Genomic DNA, 20,519 nt, shown 5'->3' with positions numbered 1-20,519 from the left:
AATGGTGATCAGGTTTGTTGCACAAGAACTTTCAATGGTAAAGGTAAAGGGACCCCTGACCATTAGGTCCAGTCGTGACCGACTCTGGGGTTGCGGCGCTCATCTTGCTTTACTGGCCGAGGGAGCCAGCGTACAGCTTCTGGGTCATGTGGCCAGCATGACTAAGCCGCTTCTGGTGAACCAGAGCAGCACACGGAAACACCGTTTACCTTCCTGCCGGAGTAGTACCTATTTATCTACTTGCACTTTGACATGCTTTAAAACTGCTAAGTTGGCAGGAGCAAGGACCGAGCAATGGGAGCTCACCCAGTCGCGGGGATTCGAACCGCCGACCTTCTGATCGGCAAGTTCTAGGCTCTGTGGTTTAACCCACAGCACCACCTGCATCCCCTTTAATCATTCAACCTGGATTTGATGGTAGGCAATTCAATCACACCCCAAAATACAGTCTGGAAGCACTCCAGAATCTTCCCAGGCTGACTGGAAGCTCCCTGGCTTGCGCCTCCTTGTTCTGCCTCCTCCCATGTCTTTCTTAAGTGGCCCCAGGGAAGGTGGGGGATTGTTTTGACCTGCATATATCTAGAGCAGGGGTACGCAACGTAAGGCCTGGGGGCCGGATGTGGCCCAATCGCCTTCTCAATCCGACCCACGGATGGTCTGGGAATCAGTATGTTTTGACATGAGTAGAATGTGTCCTTTTATTTAAAATGCATCTTTGGGTGATTTGTGGGGCCTGCCTGGTGTTTTGACATGAGTGGCATGTGTGCTTTTATTTAAAATGCATCTCTGGGTTATTTGTGGGGCATAGGAATTCGTTCATTCCCCCCCCCCAATATAGTCCAGCCCACCACATAGTCTGAGCATAGCTGTCAACCGTCCCTTATTTGGCGGGAAAGTCCCTTATCCCAGCACTGTGTCCCGCTGCTGTCCCTTATTGATGATGTCCCTTAAATTTCCCGGGTTTCAAAGGAAGCAGCTCCTCTCCCTCCCTCCCTGCCAGCCAGGGAGGAGGGAGGCTCCAACTGTGTTGCTTGGCTGCGTTGCTCACCCAGTAAGGAGTCTAAGAACGACTGGGGGGTGGAGCTTGCATGCCTTGTGCCGATCAAATTGGCCACGTTGCCTGGGGACTCACCTTTGCTCAGCGCTTCCCAGCGGAGAGGTGACAGTGGTTTTCCTTGCTGCATCCCCTTCGCCGGGTTGCTGCACTGTGGGAACCACCGCTTGAGGCTTCGTTTGGCTGCTGACTGGGCTTTCTGCCTTTGGGTTGGAGGGGTTCAGAAGTCAAACATACCTGTGCTTGGAAAATCCCTTATTTTGGCTGCTGATCCCTTATTTTCGAGGCTGGTGGTCCCTTATTTTCAAATCTGTAAGTTGACAGCTATGAGTCTGAGGGATGGTGGACTGGCCCACAGCTGAAAAAGGTTGCTGACCCCTGATCTAGAGTCTGCTCGTGGAGAAGTTCCCCTTCCCACAACCACCTTATGCCTGTTGGAATTACGGACAGTGAAACCCGAAGCCTGCTGATTAATGAGCAGCACGTCCTGCTAAACTCAGTGGGATAATAAACATACTGTGTCTACATTCCAGTAACACCAGCTCCTGGATACTGTAACAGTAATCTTACTCAGAGCCAGCACAAAACATTTTGGCACCTGAGGTGAATCACAAAAGGGTGCCTCCGTGAGGATCTACATCAGGAACAAGCAGAGAATAAATATCGACATGGGGATCTGCTGCTGCTGCGGATCCTGCCACTGCTGACGATTGCCTCACTTTGTTTCATGATTGAGCCGGCCCTGGTCTTACTGTTCTCTTGATGATATTCTTATTTATTTTAAAGTATTTTATATACAGTGGTATATTGGTTTAAGAACAGCTTAGTTTATGAACAACTTGGATTAAGAACACTGAAAACTCAGATGTAGGTGTTTTGGTTTGTGAATTTTGCCTTGGAAGCAGAACATGTTGAGTGTGTTCCATTTGTAATTTGAGTTTCCCTATGGGAAAGCACGCCTTGGTTTAAGAATGCTTTGGTTTAAGGACGGACTTCCGGAATGGATTAAGTTCGTAAACCAAGGTACCACTGTATCGCTTTCAGAGAGAACCTCCAAAGCAGTTTACATAAGATTATAACGATAAGCATCTTTTAAAAAAAGTTTGCATTAAATTAAAGGGAAAAGACAACTTGCTTTTTGGGGAAGATGTTGCTGCGGCTTCTCCTCTCCCTTCAGAGCAAGATGGTGCCTCTGTGGTGGCAGTTGGGAGACAGAGGGGACACTATGAGGGCTGGATGGTGGTCACTCCCCAAAGCTTCTCCGCCCCCCCCAATCCTCAGGGCAAGATGGCATGTTCCATTTTGTTATACAGTGGTACCTCGGTTTAAGAACAGCCCTGTTTACGAACTATTCAGTATACGAACTCCGCAAAACCGGAAGTAGTGTTTCGGTTAGTGAACGTTACCTTGGTCTACGAATGGAAGCCAAACGATGGAAGGGCACTGGTGGCGGGAGGCCTCATTAGGAAAGCGCGCCTCGGTTTAAGAACGATTTTGGTTTAAGAACTGACTTACAGAACGGATTAAGTTCGTAAACCGAAGTACCACTGTATTGGGAGCGCTTCTTCCCGTACTGCACCGTACCCATGTCATATAAATGCTACTCAATATTGATCCAGAGTAAATTCCAGTGTATACTTAGCAGAGTAACAACTTAAACATGTTGCAGGATTCCCAAAAAGAGACCAGAGGCAATTGTATTTCATCCAGCAGAGCTTTACTGCTACTGAAGGCAAATGAGCATAGTGGTCACAAATCCAATACATTCAGGACTGGCACTGTTCATAAAAAAACTCCGGTTGCAGCAAACTTAACCTAACTTACAATTTCTTATAATATTGTAAGTCTAAACCTTAACACTATACAGTACAGTGGTACCTCAAGTTACATACGCTTCAGGTTACAGACTCCACTGACCCAGAAATATTACCTTGGGTTAAGAACTTTGCTTCAGGATGAGAACAGAAATCGTGCAGCGGCGGTGCAGCGGCAGCAGGAGGCCCCATTATCTAAAGTGGTGCTTCAGGTTAAGAACAGTTTCAGGTTAAGAACGGACCTCCAGAACGAATTAAGTTCTTAACCCGAGGTACCACTGTATACAGAACACCACACCAGAACAAAGTGAAAGAAAGAGAAAGAAAGTGAAACCCAGGCTCCTTCTGGCCTATTATAGTCAGCATGGCCTATAACAGAAAGATAACAGAACCAGTTTAAACCAGCTGTACTCAGCCTCTTGAGTGAGATGGGCGCACAACCCCAGAGTCTGTCAAGACTGGCCCGTATGGGCAGGGGTACCTTTACCTTTACCTTTACTCAGCTTCTCAGAAGGAATAACCCAAACAAGGTAAAGGTAAAGGACCCCTGGATGGTTAAGTCCAGTCAAAGGCGACTATGGAGTGTGGCTCTCATCTTGCTTTCAGGTCGAGAGAGCCGGCGTTTGTCCACAGACAGTGAGGCATCTGATCAAAGCCTATATTCTTGATCAAGGCTTATATTTTTTGATCAAGGTTGTATCTTAAAAATTAGCTTAAATTCACAAATGTTTCTTTCGAGGCAGGAAACCAGCAGGCAGCTGGCAAGCTCTTGGGCAGAGGGCCCCTCTGGTTTATTGCGGTCATAAAAAGGCTGAGGTCACTGACCCTACATATTACAGAATATAATTAAGCTGTAATAAAAGCTGCTAAATTAAGAGTTGGTAAATAGTAAGGTTTATTGTTTAACAGAAAATAATACCATTTGGCCTCTCATCAGATATAGAGCCAAAAGGTCAAAGCATCTGGCTGGCAAGAGGGGGAGTAAAAGAGCCGTTTTTTAAAGCTGTTCCTTGTTCCTTTTAAACTTGAGACTTTTTACTCTGCAAAGGTCTTTTCCTTTTAAAAAGTTGTTTATCTTACGTTATGTATGATATTTTGTTGTCTAAATGCAGTAAGCAAAGTGATAAATGTTAGATTCTTATGTTAGATTATTATTTCATTGATGGAGTGTGAGAAGATGAAAACAAAAGATCTGTTCAGATAAAAATACCCCACCATCTGTTTTAGCCATCTGCTCCATTTTAGAATGAAGGGGGCAAAGGTGATCTGGTAATTAAGGTGCCTTGTCGAGGCTAATGTAAGATGTATGGCTACTTGTTTGCCATTTATAAATAGAAGAAAATATAGCTCTCTGTCTCCCATAAAAGGTAATAGGAAATGGGTGTATCTTTTATGATTGGTTCTAGTAAACAGCCAATAGGAATTTCAACCAGGCTGATTGGACAGAGGCAGCCAAGGGAGGAGAAAGGGGGCTGGATTGAGGAAATATAAGTGCTGGCCATAATGGCAGGAGAGCAGGCCAGAGCTTGCTAACCATATACCACTGTGCCTCTCATTTATTTGTCTGACAAATAAATGATTATTTTAATTTCTCTATTGCTGCGTTGAATATTTCATTCCAGCTAAGCGTTAACCACAAGCAGGGTGCTACAACAGCTTTCCGGGTCATGTGGCCAGCAGGACTAAACCGCTTCTGGCGCAACAGAACACAGTGACAGAAACCAGAGCACACGGAAACGCCTTTTACCTTCCTGCCACAGCAGTATCTATTTATCTACTTGCCCTGGTGTGCTTTCGAACTGCTAGGTTGGCAGGAGCTGGGACAGAGTAACGGGAGCTCACTCCATTGCCGACCTTTTGATCGGCAAGCCCAAGAGGCTCAGTGGTTTAGACCACAGCACCACCTGTGTCCCTACCCAAACAAGAACCTTCTTTCATGCAGCGTAGAAACCTTCCAGAACCCTCTTGAACTAAGCAGAATAGGAAAGATCTGTACACATCAGATCAATACTTCCTGTACTAAGAAATGCAAACTGACACTATTAACATCTGCCGGGGATGTTACCTTCTGCTGGGCAGGCATGAAACAGGGCTTTTTCTGTGGCTGCCCCCTGATTAGAGAACTCCTTCAGAAATTACATGCAGTTGTCTCCAAGTAGGCCTCATTTAGGTGTAAGCTGAAAGCCATTTTGGAATGGCTGTAGCTCAGTGGTAGAGCATCTGCTGTGCATGCAAGAAGGTGACAAGTTCAGTTCCCAACATCTCCATGTAAGACTGGGATAGAGGCCTGAATGAAACCACGGAGAACAACTGCCAGTCAGTGCAGACAGTACTGTGCTAAGTGCCCCAATTTTATTAGACAGCATTAAGAGATCTTAATGGTTAATTAATTAATCTTAATTTTAATTAAGGTCCTGAGAGATCTGCATTGGCTCCCAGTATGTTTCTGAGCACAGTTCACAGTGTTGGTGCTGACCTTTAAAGCCCTAAACGGCCTTGGCCCAGTATACCTGAAGGAGTGTCTCCACTGAGGTCCAGCGCTGAGGGTCTTCTGGCGGTTCCCTCATTGTGAGAAGTGAGGTTACAGGGAACCAGACAGAGGGCCTTCTCGGTAGTGGCACCCGCCCTGTGGAACACCCTCCCATCAGATGTCAAAGCGATAAACAACTACCTGACATTCAGAAGACATCTTAAGGCAGCCCTGTTCAGGGAAGTTTTTAATATTTAATGCTGTACTGTTTTTAACATTTGATTGGGAGCCGCCCAGAGTGGCTGGGGAAAGTCAGCCAGATGGGCGGGGTATAAATTATTATTATTATTATTATTATTATTATTATTATTATTATTATTATTATGCAATTTCCCATATCACTGCATTTCCCCCCGCACCCACCAAGCCTTTGGAATGCAACCAGTCTTTCAGCTGATACTTCTGCATTGTTATGAAGCTAGCATTATTTTTTATTGTTGTGTTGTGTCCTGCAAACCACCCTGGTGTTACTTTGACAATACACAAAGGATACAAACAGAATAAAAAAAATTATGCCACTTTTTGGGACTATGAAGGCAAAGAGAAGGCTTGTCACCGTCGTATTCATAACTGCTCTTTCTCAGTCCCAAGATAAGGCTGGCATTCTCTTTTGACACATAGACGCATGTATCAATGGGCTAGTTTATCCATTCAGCAGAAATGAGTGGCAAAGCTTTTCCTGGGCTGTACCACCAGAGTTTGCAGGGGTGTTGTTGTATCTGAATGCTGCTACTATACAAAAACTCAAATAATCTCCCTGCACGACACTGCAAAGCTAGGCTGCTCTTCTCATTGCTACTTTTGTACATGCAGGGTGTTTTAATAGGGCCCTGCATTCAAAGCGGCAATGTCTAATGGTATATTCCAGAATTGGACTTACTGCTTGTTTCTGATAAATGGTAGATAACATGAGAAGAGAGGCAGGCAAAGGCAACATCTACACCAGAGGTGGGCAGACATCAGGTTGCTGCTACTGTCTACCATCCAGGTCCATCGAAAAGAGCCCAAGGCAAAAAGAGCCCTGTCTGAAATTTTGTATTCTGGTCTAGAACCTAACCCTAATCCCTATTTTGCAATTTGAAGCAAGTAGTTTTCTCCCAAAGAATCATGGGGGCTGAAATTTATCAAACTGAGCTAAATTTCCCAACACTCTTAACAAACTACAGTTCCCAGGATTCTTTTTTGGGGGTGGGGGTGGAACACAAGTGCTTTAAAAGTATGGTATGTATGCAGATGCTTGTCTATGATCCCTTCAAGTTTTCTCTGCCAGTTCATAGGAGCTTTGGAACACTCAACAGTCAAAAGCAACTTTTTCTACAACATACTGTGTTGCCTGCACCCCATTTTCCCTGGAGTGCTGGGACTCCAGGGGTTCCGGTGCTTACCCAACATATGGTTTCCTTGGAATGAAAGTCAAATAAGACTTTAGTCTTTTCAGTATACAGTGGTACCCATTCGTTCCGGAGGTCCGTTCTTAACCTGAAACTGTTCTTAACCTGAAGCACCACTTTAGCTAATGGGGCCTCCCACTGCTGCCGCACCGCTGGAGCACGATTTCTGTTCTCATGCTGAAGCAAAGTTCTTAACCCGAGGTACTATTTCTGGGTTAGCGGAGTCTGTAACCTGAAGCGTATGTAACCTGAAGCGTATGTAACCCGAGGTACCACTGTACAGTGTTTTATTTACACTTAATGTACACCACATTAACACTCCCAACAGATATTTCTTCCGCATTAAGTTCATAGGTAAAGGTAAAGGTACCCCTGACCATTAGGTTCAGTCGTGGCCGACTCTGCGCTCATCTCACTTTATTGGCCGAGGGAGCCGGCGTACAGCTTCCGGGTCATGTGGCCAGCATGACTAAGCCACTTCTGGCAAACCAGAGCAGTGCACGGAAACGCCATTTACCTTCCCGCCGGAGCGGTACCTATTTACTTGCACTTTCATGTGCTTTCAAACTGCTAGGTTGGCAGGAGCTGGGACCAAGCAACGGGAGCTCATCCCGTTGCAGGGATTTGAACCGCCAACCTTCTGATCGACAAGTCCTAGGCTCTGTGGTTTAGCCCTAAAGGTATCATAGCTTTGGGTTAAGCACAGCTGATGGGAGTCAAGCTTCCCTCTGCAGCTTCCAACCCAACCAAACTCTCTCTCCAACACTAGTTCCCTGGCCTATTGTTTCCCTTCCTAAGATGATGTGGAATCCACATAGGTGAGAGAGGTGGCAGATTGCCTCATGGAAGTATCTTCCATTGCCACTAGGGCAACACGTCTCTTTTAGCTAACTCTTTGAGATGCTGGTGAGGCCACCCAAGGCTGTTACCTTAACAAAGGAATTTGTTTGATCTGTACACCATGTTTCTGCTTGTAGATTTTAACCCCCTCCACGCAGGTCCTGATGGAACCCACTCTGCCCACCTGCGATTCCCAGCAACTGCTATTCATTTCTGACAGTGGAGGTGGAACATGGCCAAATCAACTAAAGGTTCTCGTCTCATCTGAGCAGCAAGCCAGCTGGTACCCTTGTTGTGAGAGCAACAAAACCCACTGGGAGTTCAGAAGCCATGGTATAGGTCAACAATGACTCAAAATAGCCAATTAAGTTTCTATTTCACAGGGATTTGCCAGTCAGGAGCTGCAATACTGTATTGGGTAGGCAATGCAGTCTTTCTGCCTCTTAGTTTCAAATCTGAAACATATTTCATTAAGAGGTGTGTCGTGTTGAACTCCTTAATACATAAAAGGCACGAGGGGGGGGGGAGTGCCAAGACAACACTTCATTGTGTTGTCATTGCCAGACCAGATAAAAGCTAAGTTTCTTGAGGACTGAAGCTAGGCCAGGCAAGAAGACAGAACAAAGGCAGAAAAGGAGGTGGTGAAGGAGGCTTGATAGCATTCTGGTCTGCTCTGTGGAAAACCAATCTATAAAGAGATAAGGTCCCTTCCTGACCTCTAGAGGCAAACTGATAAATTCTCAGAAGAAAAACACCCACAACCAACTCTGTTCATCACTTCATATAGCATGATCCATTAGAATCTGCTCTAATAAATAAATTATAATTTGAATACAAATATTATTTATTTGTATAGCTGAAGCCATTGCAAAGCAAAATACATAAAACAGAATAAACTTAATTGCAGTTAAAATAACTGTTAAAACCTGGCATTCTGTCAGATAGTTTTGCTCTTATCCCCACAAACTTTTCTCTTTAAAAAATCTGCTCTAAATGAGAAACAGACCACTTTTTCAAAGCTGTAGGGAACTGTCCGCTAATAAAAATTTAATCAGGACACCCAAAGAAATTATGATTGTTCTTACTATTTATCAGGATGAAAACCTTTAGTTGATTTAGTTGTATCTAGTTCTGGCCGCCATGTTTTAAGAAGGATATTGGAATGGCATGTTGCCAAGGGTCCACTGGGGGGGGGCGAGTAAGATGGGATGGGGAGCATTTTTCAGCCTGAGGGCCACATTGCTTTCTGGGCAACCTTTTAGGGGCCATACACTGGAGTGGGCGGTGCCATAGGCAAAAGATCAGTGACTGTAAATTTTACCTTTGTACAGGTTAGTTTCCACACACACTCATGTATCGCCCATCCAGGAAACAAAGAGGCATTATCTGAGTTCAGGGATGTATGCCACTCAAAGGAGGGTCTGAACTAGGTTTGGTGAGTTGTGCAGTCTAGGGAGAGTTCCAAGGGCCAGAGAGATGCTTGGCAGTTCTCTCACAAACCCTCCAAATGTCCCTATTTTCCAGGGACAGCCCCAGATGTACAGAAGTCGCCCCGGTTTCTGATTTGATCTTGGAATATCCCACTTTCCCCTAGAATTTCCCAATTTTAATCAGAAAAATAATGGGAGTGTATGGAGTTAAGTGACCCCAGAGCCAAGGAGAGAAGCAACTATACATCCTTTAGAGGACATCTGAAGGCAGCCCTGCATAGGGAAGTTTTTAAATGCACGTTTTATTACGTTTTTATATATGTTGGAAGCTGCCCACAGTGGCTGGGGTAACCCAGTCAGATGGGCAGAGTGTTATTGTTATTGAATAGGATGTCCCTATTTTCATCAGATAAACGTTGGAGGGCATGCACTCAACACCCATGCCTCAGGTTCCCTAGCCCCTGGTATAAGGAGAGGCAACATAAAGATCTTGAACTATCAGAAGGCCTGGCCCAGTGAAGGTGTTAGTATTTCACGCCTCTGATGCTGCAGATGAAATTGGCATAAATCACATGCCTGTCTGGGAAGAGCATGGGAACGGAAGACAGTCTTATCTCTTCCGCAGTATGTACTATTTGTACTGTACTTTTGCTTTTACTTGTGCCTGTTCATTTCTCGGAGCTGGAGAGAGAAGACACCATGAATCCTTCGAGGGCCCGAGGGATAATAATAATTTATTATTTATACCCCGCCCATCTGGCTGGGCTTCCCCAGCTACTCTGGGCGGCTTCCAACAATGTATTAAAATACAGTAATGAATCAAACATTAAAAGCTTCCCTAAACAGTGACTACCTCTGAAGATGGTGGGCTCCCCTCCCTTGGCTTTTTAAAGAGAGGTTGGATGACCAACTGTCAGCAAGGCCAGACCACCCATGAGGCAAGTGCCCTGGACCGCACAGCAGATCCAGCCTCCAAGGAATGCATTGCCCGCTGCTGTGCGACACCTGCTCAGCAGCCCCATCAATGCCACCTCTGCAGCAGCCTCAGGGAGTACTGCTGGTCTCCTCTTACCCTTGTTCCTGATGCAGATCTTCACTCATCCCTTCTTCCCTGGAAGGGTGTGTGCGTGCGTGCCATTTTGTGGTTCGCCTCAGGTGCCAAAAACGGGGCCGGCCCTGGCAGTCAGGAATTCTTCAGCTACTATTCCTGCATTGCAGGGGTACAGGCATGGACTAGATGGGGGGTGGGGTCCATTCCAACACTACAATTAACCCGGTATAGCCGTGAGAAAACGTGTTTTGATTCCAATAAACGTTAATTAATGTTTAGCTGTTAAGAGGCATAATGTTTAGTTGTTAAGTGTGGCGTAATCGTTAGCTTTTGGACTAGGACCTTGGACAGCAGGGTTTGAATGCCCACTCAGCCTTGGGCCAGTCACCATCTCTTAGCCCAGGGGTCAGCAAACTTTTTCAGCAGGGAGCCGGTCCACTGTCCCTCAGACCTTGTGGGGAGGCGGACTGTATTTTGGAAAAAAATATGAATGAATTCCTATAACCCACAAATAACACAGAGATGCATTTTAAATAATAATAATAATATTTTATTTATACCCCACCCTTCCCAGTTCAGAAAACTGGGCTCAGGGCGGCTAACAACGAATTTAAAACACTTAATTGTAATGCAACATAGAAAGCATAAAATACAATATAAAAGCATGAATAACAATAACATTTAAAGTTCAAAATCAATTTGGGGGAAATCAATCCAATAAACATTAGTCACCAGGGCTAGCTGGCTGAATTAGTCCTACTTGGGCCAGTGAGGAGGCCAGGGGAGAATTAGCTGTGGGGTCTCAGAGCGGGTAATCTTCATAAAAGGGGAGGGGGAGGGAAGAGAAGGGAAATAAAAGATCAGGCTGAATTCAAATTAAAGGCCAGGCGGAATAGCTCTGTCTTACAGCCATGACGAAATGAGGTTAAATCCTGCAGGGCCCTGGTCTCATGGGACAGAGTATTCCGCCAGGTCGGAGCCATCACTAAGAAGGCCCTGGCCCTGGTGGAGGATAATCCTATTTCCTTAGGGCCCGGGACCTCTAAACTATGGTTATTCACGGACCTTAAGGTCCTCTGCGGGGCAAACCAGGAGAGGTTAAACCTGCGCCATCTGCGTCCCCAGGAGAGCAAAACTGACTTCAGAAGTGACAAGACACAATAAAAGGACACAATCTACTCATGCAAAAACACACTGATTTCCAGACCGTCTGGGGGCCAGATTTAAAAGGCGACTGGGCCGGATGCGGCCCCGGGCCTTAGTTTGCCTACCCATGTCTAGTCTAACCCACCTCACAGGTAGGATGAAACGGGGAAGAGAACCATTGGGTTCATTGTAAGATAAAGGCGGGCTATAAATGTAATAATAATTTAAAATGCGGCCCACAAGGGACAGGAGCTGCGTGTGTGGGAGAAGGCCGGCCCTCCCCTACAGCTCCTCTTCTGAGGTGAGCACAGCTGAGGCGGCTGGCTCTGCCTCACGGACGGGCTCCCGGCCCTTGAAGCGAGTAACAGAAAGGGGCGCCCCGAGCTCTGTGGGAAAGACGGAGGGAGGAGGGGAAAGAAGAGGGAGGGAAAAGAAGGAAAACAAGGCTTTCCCGCCATCATCTCCCACCCGAGGCTCAGCGCCGGGCGGCTCGAGTGCCTTACTGCGCACGCGCGCCCAGGACAAAAAGTGTACTTCCAGGCCTTCGAGACGGGGCCGCGCATGCGCGCAAGTCCCACGCGACCGCTCTGCGCGGCGCGTTTCAACCCTCTCCCACGTGACAACGCGGCCCCTCCCACGGCGCTCTAGGCTGTTCGCGCCCCGGCGTCCGTTGCGTGCTGCCCCCCCCCGACGTCGTCGCGTCTCCCGCCGTGCGCGCGCACGCAGGCCCTCCCTCCCTCCCGCCTTTCCCAACCCACCCAGAGAGCCGAGCCCGCCTTTGCCTCGTTCTTTTTACGGCTATTTGAACCGCCGCGCTTCCGCCATCTTCTTCCTCAGCCGCCCGCCCAGTTTAAACACACACACACACACACGGAAAGGAAGAAAGAAACCAGAGGAGGAGGCGGCGGGAGAGAAAGAGCGGAGAGACGCATCGAGAAGGTAATGGACGGCGGTTAAGGGGGTGGAGGGGAGAGAGAGAGAGAGAGAGAGAGATGAGGAACGAAGCGGCGGCCTCTCCGCGGCGACGGCAAGGAGGCCTCCCCGAGGCAGCGGCCTTTGAGGCCTTCGAAGCTCTCGGGCCTCCTCGCGTGATTCCTGAGGAGAGAGGCCCAGGATTTACCTCACGCCGGCGGTGGGGGGAGGGGAGGGGTCGGGATGCGGCGACGGCGTGGGGGGGGGGAGGGGAACGGCGGCGGGGACGCGGACGCACGCGCTCCGTCGCGCGCCCGCGTCACAATCCCTCGCGGTCCCTTCCCCTCCTCGCGCCGTTAGTCGGGAGGCGAGGCGCGGAACGGCGGTTTGGAGGGGAGGCCGTTGAGGGAGAGAGAGAGAGAGAGAGAACCGCATTCCGCCCCCTCCCACCGGCTCGAGGGCGCGAGTGAGTGCGCGGGGACGGGGATTCCGGGAGGGGGGGGGAGAGAGATGATGGGAGGGTCGTCGCGCGGGGGGAGGGGGAGAAACGAGAGGGAGGCCCCCCCATTCCTTCCGTGTTAAATCCTTATTTGTGCGCATATATGATGCATGCTGGTTTGGGAACGTATAAAATGGATAAAAGGTGGAAGTCCTTGGATATGTTTTTTTTTGGGGGGGTCTTGGATTATATTCTAAAATTTTGTTTCCTCTCTGCCTGCCCACGCCATTAGCAACTCCCCCCCCCCATTTAATGCAGTTTATCAATTCTGCTGAGCCATCCTAGGGGGGGATGGGGGGGTGAGAGAGAGAGCATGGAGGGCGGGGAAAGAAACGCGCGCGCGCACACACACACACAAAAAAACCCCTTGGCCGCCATTTACTGCTTCCTCCCTGACCCGGATGGAGAGCGAGCCACGCGCCTTTTGGGCGGCGTGGGCAGATGAGCGCAGCACGGGAGTTTTTTTTCTTCTTTTCCTTTTTAACCTCAATCGGGCCTTTCTCTCTCTCTCAGTAGACGCAGCAGCATGGCCGCCCCGCAGGGAGAACCGCAAGTGCAGTTTAAGGTAAGGAGCGAGGCCGGGACACCCACACTTCCCTTATTTTCTTGCTTTCTCTTTAAAAGAAACCACTTCTTTAAAACGCCTGGATACTAGCTTGGGAGCTTCCTTTGTTAGGCTGATGTTAAAACCCACAAGGATGTTCGTTAAGCTACACGTCTTGTAACCATGGTGGGCCGTTTTGTTAGGATTATTTGTTTTCTTTAAAACCCACTCCTCTGTTGAGAAGGCTTCTGAGAGCTGCTTGCTTAAGGTCGATAAGAACAAAATGGACCTTGTAAATCTTAAAAGTCTCCTAGGTTTGTTTGGGATCGGACATGTGGGAGATGCAATTCTGCATGCTTACTTAGAAAAAGGTCCATTAAGTTCATTTGGATTTAACTCTCATTTAAGTGTGTATAGGATTGGAGGCTTGGGTGTCTGTCTTCTTTGTTTCCATAGGTTTTGATTACATCATTTATTCAAGAGAAGACTTGATGCGCAACTTTTCTGCCAGGGCTGTACAAATTACAATTTGATTAAGTTACCAATTAAAATGTGGGGACATATTTAAATAGGTAGACAGAGTTATGGATATTTGGGACTTTTTATATTTTTTTGCATTTTAAAGTGAGCCATATACAGTAAATTGTGTTGTATGCTTTCAATAGCAATTCCTGTGCTTCCTTCAGTGCTTTTTGTGGCATAATGTGTAACTTGTGCAATTTCTTTCTAACGTCACATGTTCAATTAAAAAAACTACTTTCCACTTACGCTTCTACAGCTGAGTTATCTGTAAGCCTTTAAAAGTAGAGATCTAAGGGCAATATAGTCTCAGATGCATGAAGTACTATCTTGCCTTTTGGTTGGATTAATAGCTCAGTCAGGGAAGTGATTGTACAAATTTGTACAGATCACTACATTTCACATCTTGGAAAAAGTGTGGACACCCAACACCTCACAAGTAGACTTTTTTCAACCCCCCCCCCAAAACCCACATTTATTCGAATGTTACAATATATTTTCAATCAATATATCCCCTTCACAGACACCTCTGTAATGATGGTGGCGTTAAAATATGCTGTACTTCAGTAAAAGAGAAAAAGTGAGACCACATGTCAAAGGTATCTTTTTTTGGAGATACCTTTGATTAGTCACTGATGATTTGTGAGGTGTTCTGATAGAGCAAAATTCCAGGTGTTATTAACCCAAGCCTCTCTTGGTACAGTATTTTAGAAGTTTCCTTCCATCGTTGAGCAATAACAAGTAGACCTGAAAGGACTCTCCTACTTCTCCCCCCAGTGCCCCCTAATTTGCTCTAGAGCAGAAGTTCCCAAATTCTGATCTATCAATTATTAGTGGTCTCTGAGCTTTGTTCAGGTGGTACATGGTGTGTTTTCAAAATACAATTAAAAACCATACAACACCTAGCACAGTATGACAATTGTTACAGCAGGCAGAAAATCCTTAAGTGGTCTGCCCAGTCACATTGGCTAAAAATTCTTTAGGTTAAAATTATTTATCACCCTTCGTAATTTTTGCATACTCCCATAGATAGATGCTTAAAAGTGTAAATTAATTTTTAATCCTCTACTAGTCCAATTAATCTATGCAGTATATAGGCACTAGGCTGAATGTAAGCCATGTACATTTTCCTCTGAATTAAATCCTAGAGGGCCAGCACCTATGGTATTACCTTCCTCTTCTATCCCAGGCAATGTGCAAAAAGAACATTTTGTCATCTGTTCGGTTTTCTAGTCATCTTGAAGATGGGTAGGTTATAGATTTTAAGCCTGGTTGAAGTGGCGTTGGTTATGGTTATGAACATTTTACATGGCAGCTATATGCCACTTACTCTGAATTAGTCCTATAAAGTCTGGTAGAATGGACATGTGCCAGTGTGTAGATGTTTTGTGGGATTAACCTATAAAGCCTTAAACGGCTCAGGACCACAATACCTCAAGGACCACATCTCCCAATAAGAACTGACCTGGACTAGGTGGCAATGTGAGAATGGGCCTTTTCTACAGGGGCTGCCTGCTTGTGGAATGCTCTCCCCAGGAGGCTCGCTTGGTGCTTTACTTACATATCTTTAGGTACCAAATGAAAATGTGGGAACCTTTCATATGTGGTGGTCGTGCCCAAAAATGAAAAAATTCTGGGACACAATCTACGAGGAAACGAAAGAATTACTAAAAATCACATTTCACAAAAACCCAGAATCATTCCTTCTTGGGATTCTAACTGACAATATCCCAAAAGAAAGAATAAAATTATTTTTCTATTCACTGACGGCGGCTAGGGTACTAATAGCCAAGTACTGGAAGGGTGGCCATATACCAACTAGAGAAGATTGGCTACAGAAGCTGAGCGAGTACTTGGAACTTGCTAAGTTGACTGAAGCCTTAAGGAACAAGTCAAATAAAATAGTGCAGAAGGAATGGTAATGCCTAAATACCTACCTATTGAGTCAGGGTTCAACAACCAAGATTTGGTTGTGTTTAGAATAAACCTGTAAGTAAAATGTTTCCTTATACCAAGATGAGGAATATATTGAAATACAGAGAAATTGCTTTAGTTATAAGAAATGAACCACCATGAGGTCAATGGAAGTAAAAAAACCCCCAAAAGTATGATTAAAAAGAGATTCACCCCATAAGGGCCAGCATCTTGGTAGAGAAATGACATTCTGGGCTGTCTATTAAAGTTACATTGTATTATACTTATGTTCTTACTTTTTGCGTTTGCTCTGTTTTCTTTGTCTTTTTTCCCCTCTTTTTTCTGTTTCTTTTCTTTTTTTGTATTCAATTGAAATGTTTTCATACTTTGTTTCATTTATATTTGCATAACAATTCAATAAAAAAAATAAGAAAAGAAAAAGAAAATGTTCTTCTTCAGCCAGGCCTTTGACTGATAAAAACAATCTATGACTTTTTAAATGTGTTTGTGGAAAGGAGGTTATTGGGGTTTTTTTGTTACTATGTTATGTATTTTGTGTTTTCATTTTGAATCTTTCTGTTGTATACCACTGATCTTAGAATGAAGGGCAGTATATAAATTTAATAATGAAATGAAATAAGCTCTTGGCTGCAGTTGATGCAGTGTATTTGAGTTTTAAAGTGGTTTAATGTAATTTAGCTATCTTAAACCCAGTACTTGATACATTTGTTTTACATTCTTTATTTCTAGTAGCTCAAGGTGCCATATTTGGTTCCCCCTAATTACCCCCACCCTCCACAACAATCCTTTGTGGAAAGTTAGGTTGTGAGAGAATTACTGGCCTAAGGCCAGCCAGTTAACTTCATGGCTATGTGGGAATTTGAACTAGGATTTCCCCAGCCCTGGCCTAAAACTCTTAACCTCTATACCTGTCTAGTTGGAGAAATCCTTCCATTGTTGGTAGAAGTTAACCTAGGAAGTAGTTGCAGTACAAAAGTATCTTGAATTCTTTAAATTTGTATTTCAACAGCTTGTTTTGGTTGGTGACGGTGGTACTGGTAAAACAACATTTGTAAAACGTCACTTGACTGGTGAATTTGAGAAGAAGTATGTAGGTATGTCAAATGTCTTCCTTATTCTATTATGCTGCTATATTAGTGATATGTAATCCTTTACCTATGTACCTTTTACTTATGTAAAATAACTTTGGTCGCTTTTTTTGCAAAGTAGATTTCAGTAAAATAAAGTAGTAATGTGTTTTTTGTAATTACAAGTTTTTTTGAGTATTTACAGTTGTGTGACTTAACACTATAAGTTAAGGGGGCATCTGAATTTGTAACACAATTGGATTTTTCTCCTTTGTCAGCTGATTGATGTTGGAAGAGGGGAGGGCGGTAGGCAAAATAAATTGGTTCTAGGGAAAAGAATGTACCTGATCATGCAATGAAAAATGTGAAGCTGTAGATCAGGGCTGATGAACCTAATACTGGACTGCAAGTTGCATCAGCCCCAGCCTGGAGGTAGAGCCCAGCAACTTCTGGAGAACCTCAGGTTTCTCCATCCCTTATTTAAATGGAGGCCTTTAAAGTCAGCATCACAGGCATCTTAGATCTTTTGTTGACAAGATAAAAAACATCCCATTGTTTTGGGCAAGTGGTTTATGATGGTCAGTCTTATTAAACGGATGAAGGTGAATAACTCTTATGTAAGTGAAGGATCATATTTTCCTCATGTTTTGTCACACTTGCTGATAGCCTACAGGTCAATATTTCAATTAGAATATGCACTCATATTCTACACTTATACATGCAATGTTCCAACAGAGATTTTATGTAATTGCAGCTACTCTGGGTGTTGAAGTTCATCCTCTGGTGTTCCACACTAACAGAGGTCCTATTAAATTTAATGTATGGGACACAGCTGGACAGGAGAAATTTGGAGGTCTGCGAGATGGCTACTACATCCAAGGTAAGTTGTCTGTACAGCTATTTTGACTGATTAACTGCTCAAAGCACATTTTTGCTACCTGACCAGAGTGTGAAATGTCTGTAATTTAATTGCAGCAACCTCTAGTTTTAATTTGGCTTTTTGAAGGGCATCTGCCAATGTAATCACTGGCAGCTGCTTGTGAAGGCTTGGTCTGCACCAATGTGTTAAACATGTTTTAGATTATCACAGTTGTGCAGGACTTTCATTGGAAGACATCAGAAAGTAACTAAATCAACTTAAGCAGTGTTTCTTTGCCATCTTCATGCCTTATTTTGAAATGTTGGGTTGTGGGCTCTTTAATCATAAAAATACAGCTGCTAAGATTAGTTTTTGAGGTAACACATCAAGGGTTGGCGGGTCTGTTAAAGGAGCATGTATAAAATAGTAGATTTTGAGTTTGGATAGCTGTACATTATGTGAGTTTGATCACTGTTAATTAACTACAAATCGTTTCAACTTTTTAGCTCAATGTGCCATCATAATGTTTGATGTAACATCAAGAGTTACATACAAGAACGTACCCAACTGGCATAGAGATCTGGTACGGGTGTGTGAGAATATCCCCATAGTTTTGTGTGGCAACAAAGTGGATATCAAGGACAGGAAAGTCAAAGCAAAGTCGATTGTCTTTCACAGGAAGAAGAACCTGCAGGTAAGAGAAAGTTCTCTTGCTAAAGATAATAGTTAAGATGGGAAGACAAAAGCAGTAGGGTGGTGTGTCAGTTGTTTTGGGAAGAAGTAAAGGAGCCACGTCCTCTGTAATTTTGGTTTCTTAGTTCACATTACATTTCTCAGCTGCTTGCTTTAGAAAAGTTTAGATAATGAAGTCTACTTCTAAATTCTTTCTGATGATAAGTATGTAAAAGGCTATGTTAAAGGAAGGTTCATTGGAAGATAATTCTACTTTTGTCAACTAGTTGCATCAAGGACATCTCAAGACTCCACAGCTGGGTGTATGTTTATGCAAACAGATATGACTAGATGGAAATTGTACCACATGGACACAGAATATCATTGGGACTAAAAGCATTGTACCATACATGAATGTCTGCAAGAGGGCTGCAACATTCAGAATGGAATTAAGTGGTAATTAGGGCTGAGCTATGTCAGCTTTTCATCATTGTGATGTATCGCCAGTCAAACATTATGATACAGTGGTACATCACCATGTTGAAAAGCAGAGGTAGGAACAAGCTACAGCCTATGTGTGCCAGGCGCTGGCAGCAGAGGGAGTCAGGTGCAGGCAGGCACATCCACGATATGCCGCCAGGTGAAAGTGCCATTACACTCTGGCCCTCAAACCCAGGCCTAGTGGTGATAGTGCACAAGTCTTCTGAGGTTCTATGCAATGTTAATTTTCCACCTTGTAGTGGGAGAGAAATCATTGGGCTTATTTGCCCATTGAGGAAAACTCTTCATGAATCTGCAGGCTTGTTCCACAGTTAAACAGTTTGTGCTTTCAGCTGCTGCAGAACTTTGTTTCTGCAACAACATATGGGCACTGATTCCCCTCTGGTTTGTTTCTAAATGCATAATCTCTCTTTTCCTCCAGTACTACGATATCTCAGCCAAGAGTAACTATAATTTTGAGAAACCCTTTCTTTGGCTGGCAAGAAAGCTAATTGGAGATCCCAACTTGGAATTCGTTGCCATGCCTGCTCTTGCACCACCAGAGGTCGTTATGGATCCAGCATTGGCAGCACAGTATGAGCAAGATTTACAGGTAAATGAGCTCATAAAAGGACTTGAGATCGTGATCTGCTTGTTGTTGCCATTGAATGTTACTAAACTTGTTTTCCGTCTCCCCACCCCCCCATTCCAGATTGCTCAGACCACTGCACTGCCAGATGAAGATGATGATCTGTGAGGGAGTGAAGCTGGAGCCCAGCGTCAGAAGTCTAGTTTTATAGGCAACTGTCCTGTGATGTCAGTGGTGCAGCGTGTTTGCCACTTTATTATTCTAGCTGAGCAGAACATGTGCTTTAATCTTTGAAATGCTGAAAGAGAGAATGGGCTTTGGAGTGAATGTGGCAGTTAAAAAAAATTCCTTCATTTTGGACCTGCATATTTAGCTGTTTTGGACTGCAATTTACTCCCCATTTTGAGTTTCGAATCTGACTGCTGCAGTCGCATCACAGTATTCAGTGGTAAATCTTGTTTGTTACTGTCATTCCCATTCCTTTTTCTTTAGACCATAATAAAGTTGTATTTCAAATATCCAAGCAAGTGACTCTTCATGAATTTAAGAATAGTTATTCAGAGTCCTCAAAGCTTCAACCAAATTGGGGCAGAGTAAAAACACTTTTAACCCTAAAGAGGCCAAGTGCTCTGGCTAGCAGTCAGAGTAAATTCGCATTCTGGAAAAGCTGCCGTACTTTGATTTAAGACAATTGGATTGTGTTGGGGTTGAATTGAAATTGCAGCATTGGACCTAATCAGTTAGGTCTGCCTTTTGGAGATTTGTCCATAGCACTGTAAAGGCATGCAGTAGGAAACAGTTTCGTCACTTGCACATCTGTTTCCCGCACTGGGCTGCAGATAGGCAATACTGTACTATATATTTTTTAGCAAATTAACTGAAAGCAAGTTTTATGGGACTTTATTCCAGTTCACTTTCCTTTGTACAAGTTAGGAGAGGCTGGCCAAATAAAGTGTAATACTAAAGCATCATAAAGTGCTGTGCGTGTTAACCAGTTGTGTAGTGTGTGGGCAGTTTTCATTGTTGTGTGCTGGGAAGGTGGGGTGGTAACAATTTACTCCGCCACAGTGTATATGGAAGCTTCTCTTCAGACACTAAGTGCCTATGGAAGTTTGCTTTCCAGGTCATAGAGTTGTGTCAGGTGAGCAAAAGGCTTACCTCTCTAGCAGCTCACTTCTGAATAAAAT

General features: G+C 44.6%; 1 protein-coding gene across 3 annotated transcripts; it reads left to right on the top strand.

Moving 5' to 3' along the window:
- The first annotated feature begins 11,991 nt into the window (after positions 1-11,991).
- On the top strand, positions 11,992-19,855 carry RAN (RAN, member RAS oncogene family). 3 transcript variants are annotated; one of them, XM_053368991.1, is made up of 7 exons: positions 11,992-12,195; positions 13,184-13,232; positions 16,675-16,759; positions 17,487-17,612; positions 18,098-18,285; positions 19,186-19,356; positions 19,456-19,855. In XM_053368991.1, the coding sequence occupies exons 2-7, from the start codon at positions 13,194-13,196 to the stop codon at positions 19,498-19,500; spliced, it is 654 nt and encodes a 217-aa protein (XP_053224966.1). In that variant the 5' UTR covers positions 11,992-12,195; positions 13,184-13,193; the 3' UTR covers positions 19,501-19,855. The 3 variants fall into 3 exon arrangements, with proteins under 3 accessions (XP_053224966.1, XP_053224965.1, XP_053224967.1); XM_053368990.1 differs by having other exon boundaries at positions 11,993-12,195; positions 13,181-13,232; XM_053368992.1 differs by lacking the exon at positions 11,992-12,195 and adding an exon at positions 12,547-12,634 and having other exon boundaries at positions 13,181-13,232.
- Positions 19,856-20,519: the final 664 nt, after the last annotated feature.

The sequence above is a fragment of the Podarcis raffonei genome, chromosome 16 (assembly GCF_027172205.1).
Source record: "Podarcis raffonei isolate rPodRaf1 chromosome 16, rPodRaf1.pri, whole genome shotgun sequence".
NCBI classification, from domain to species: Eukaryota; Metazoa; Chordata; class Lepidosauria; order Squamata; family Lacertidae; genus Podarcis; species Podarcis raffonei.
Note: the sequence above shows the minus strand (reverse complement) of the source record. Positions and strands in the feature narration are given on the sequence as shown.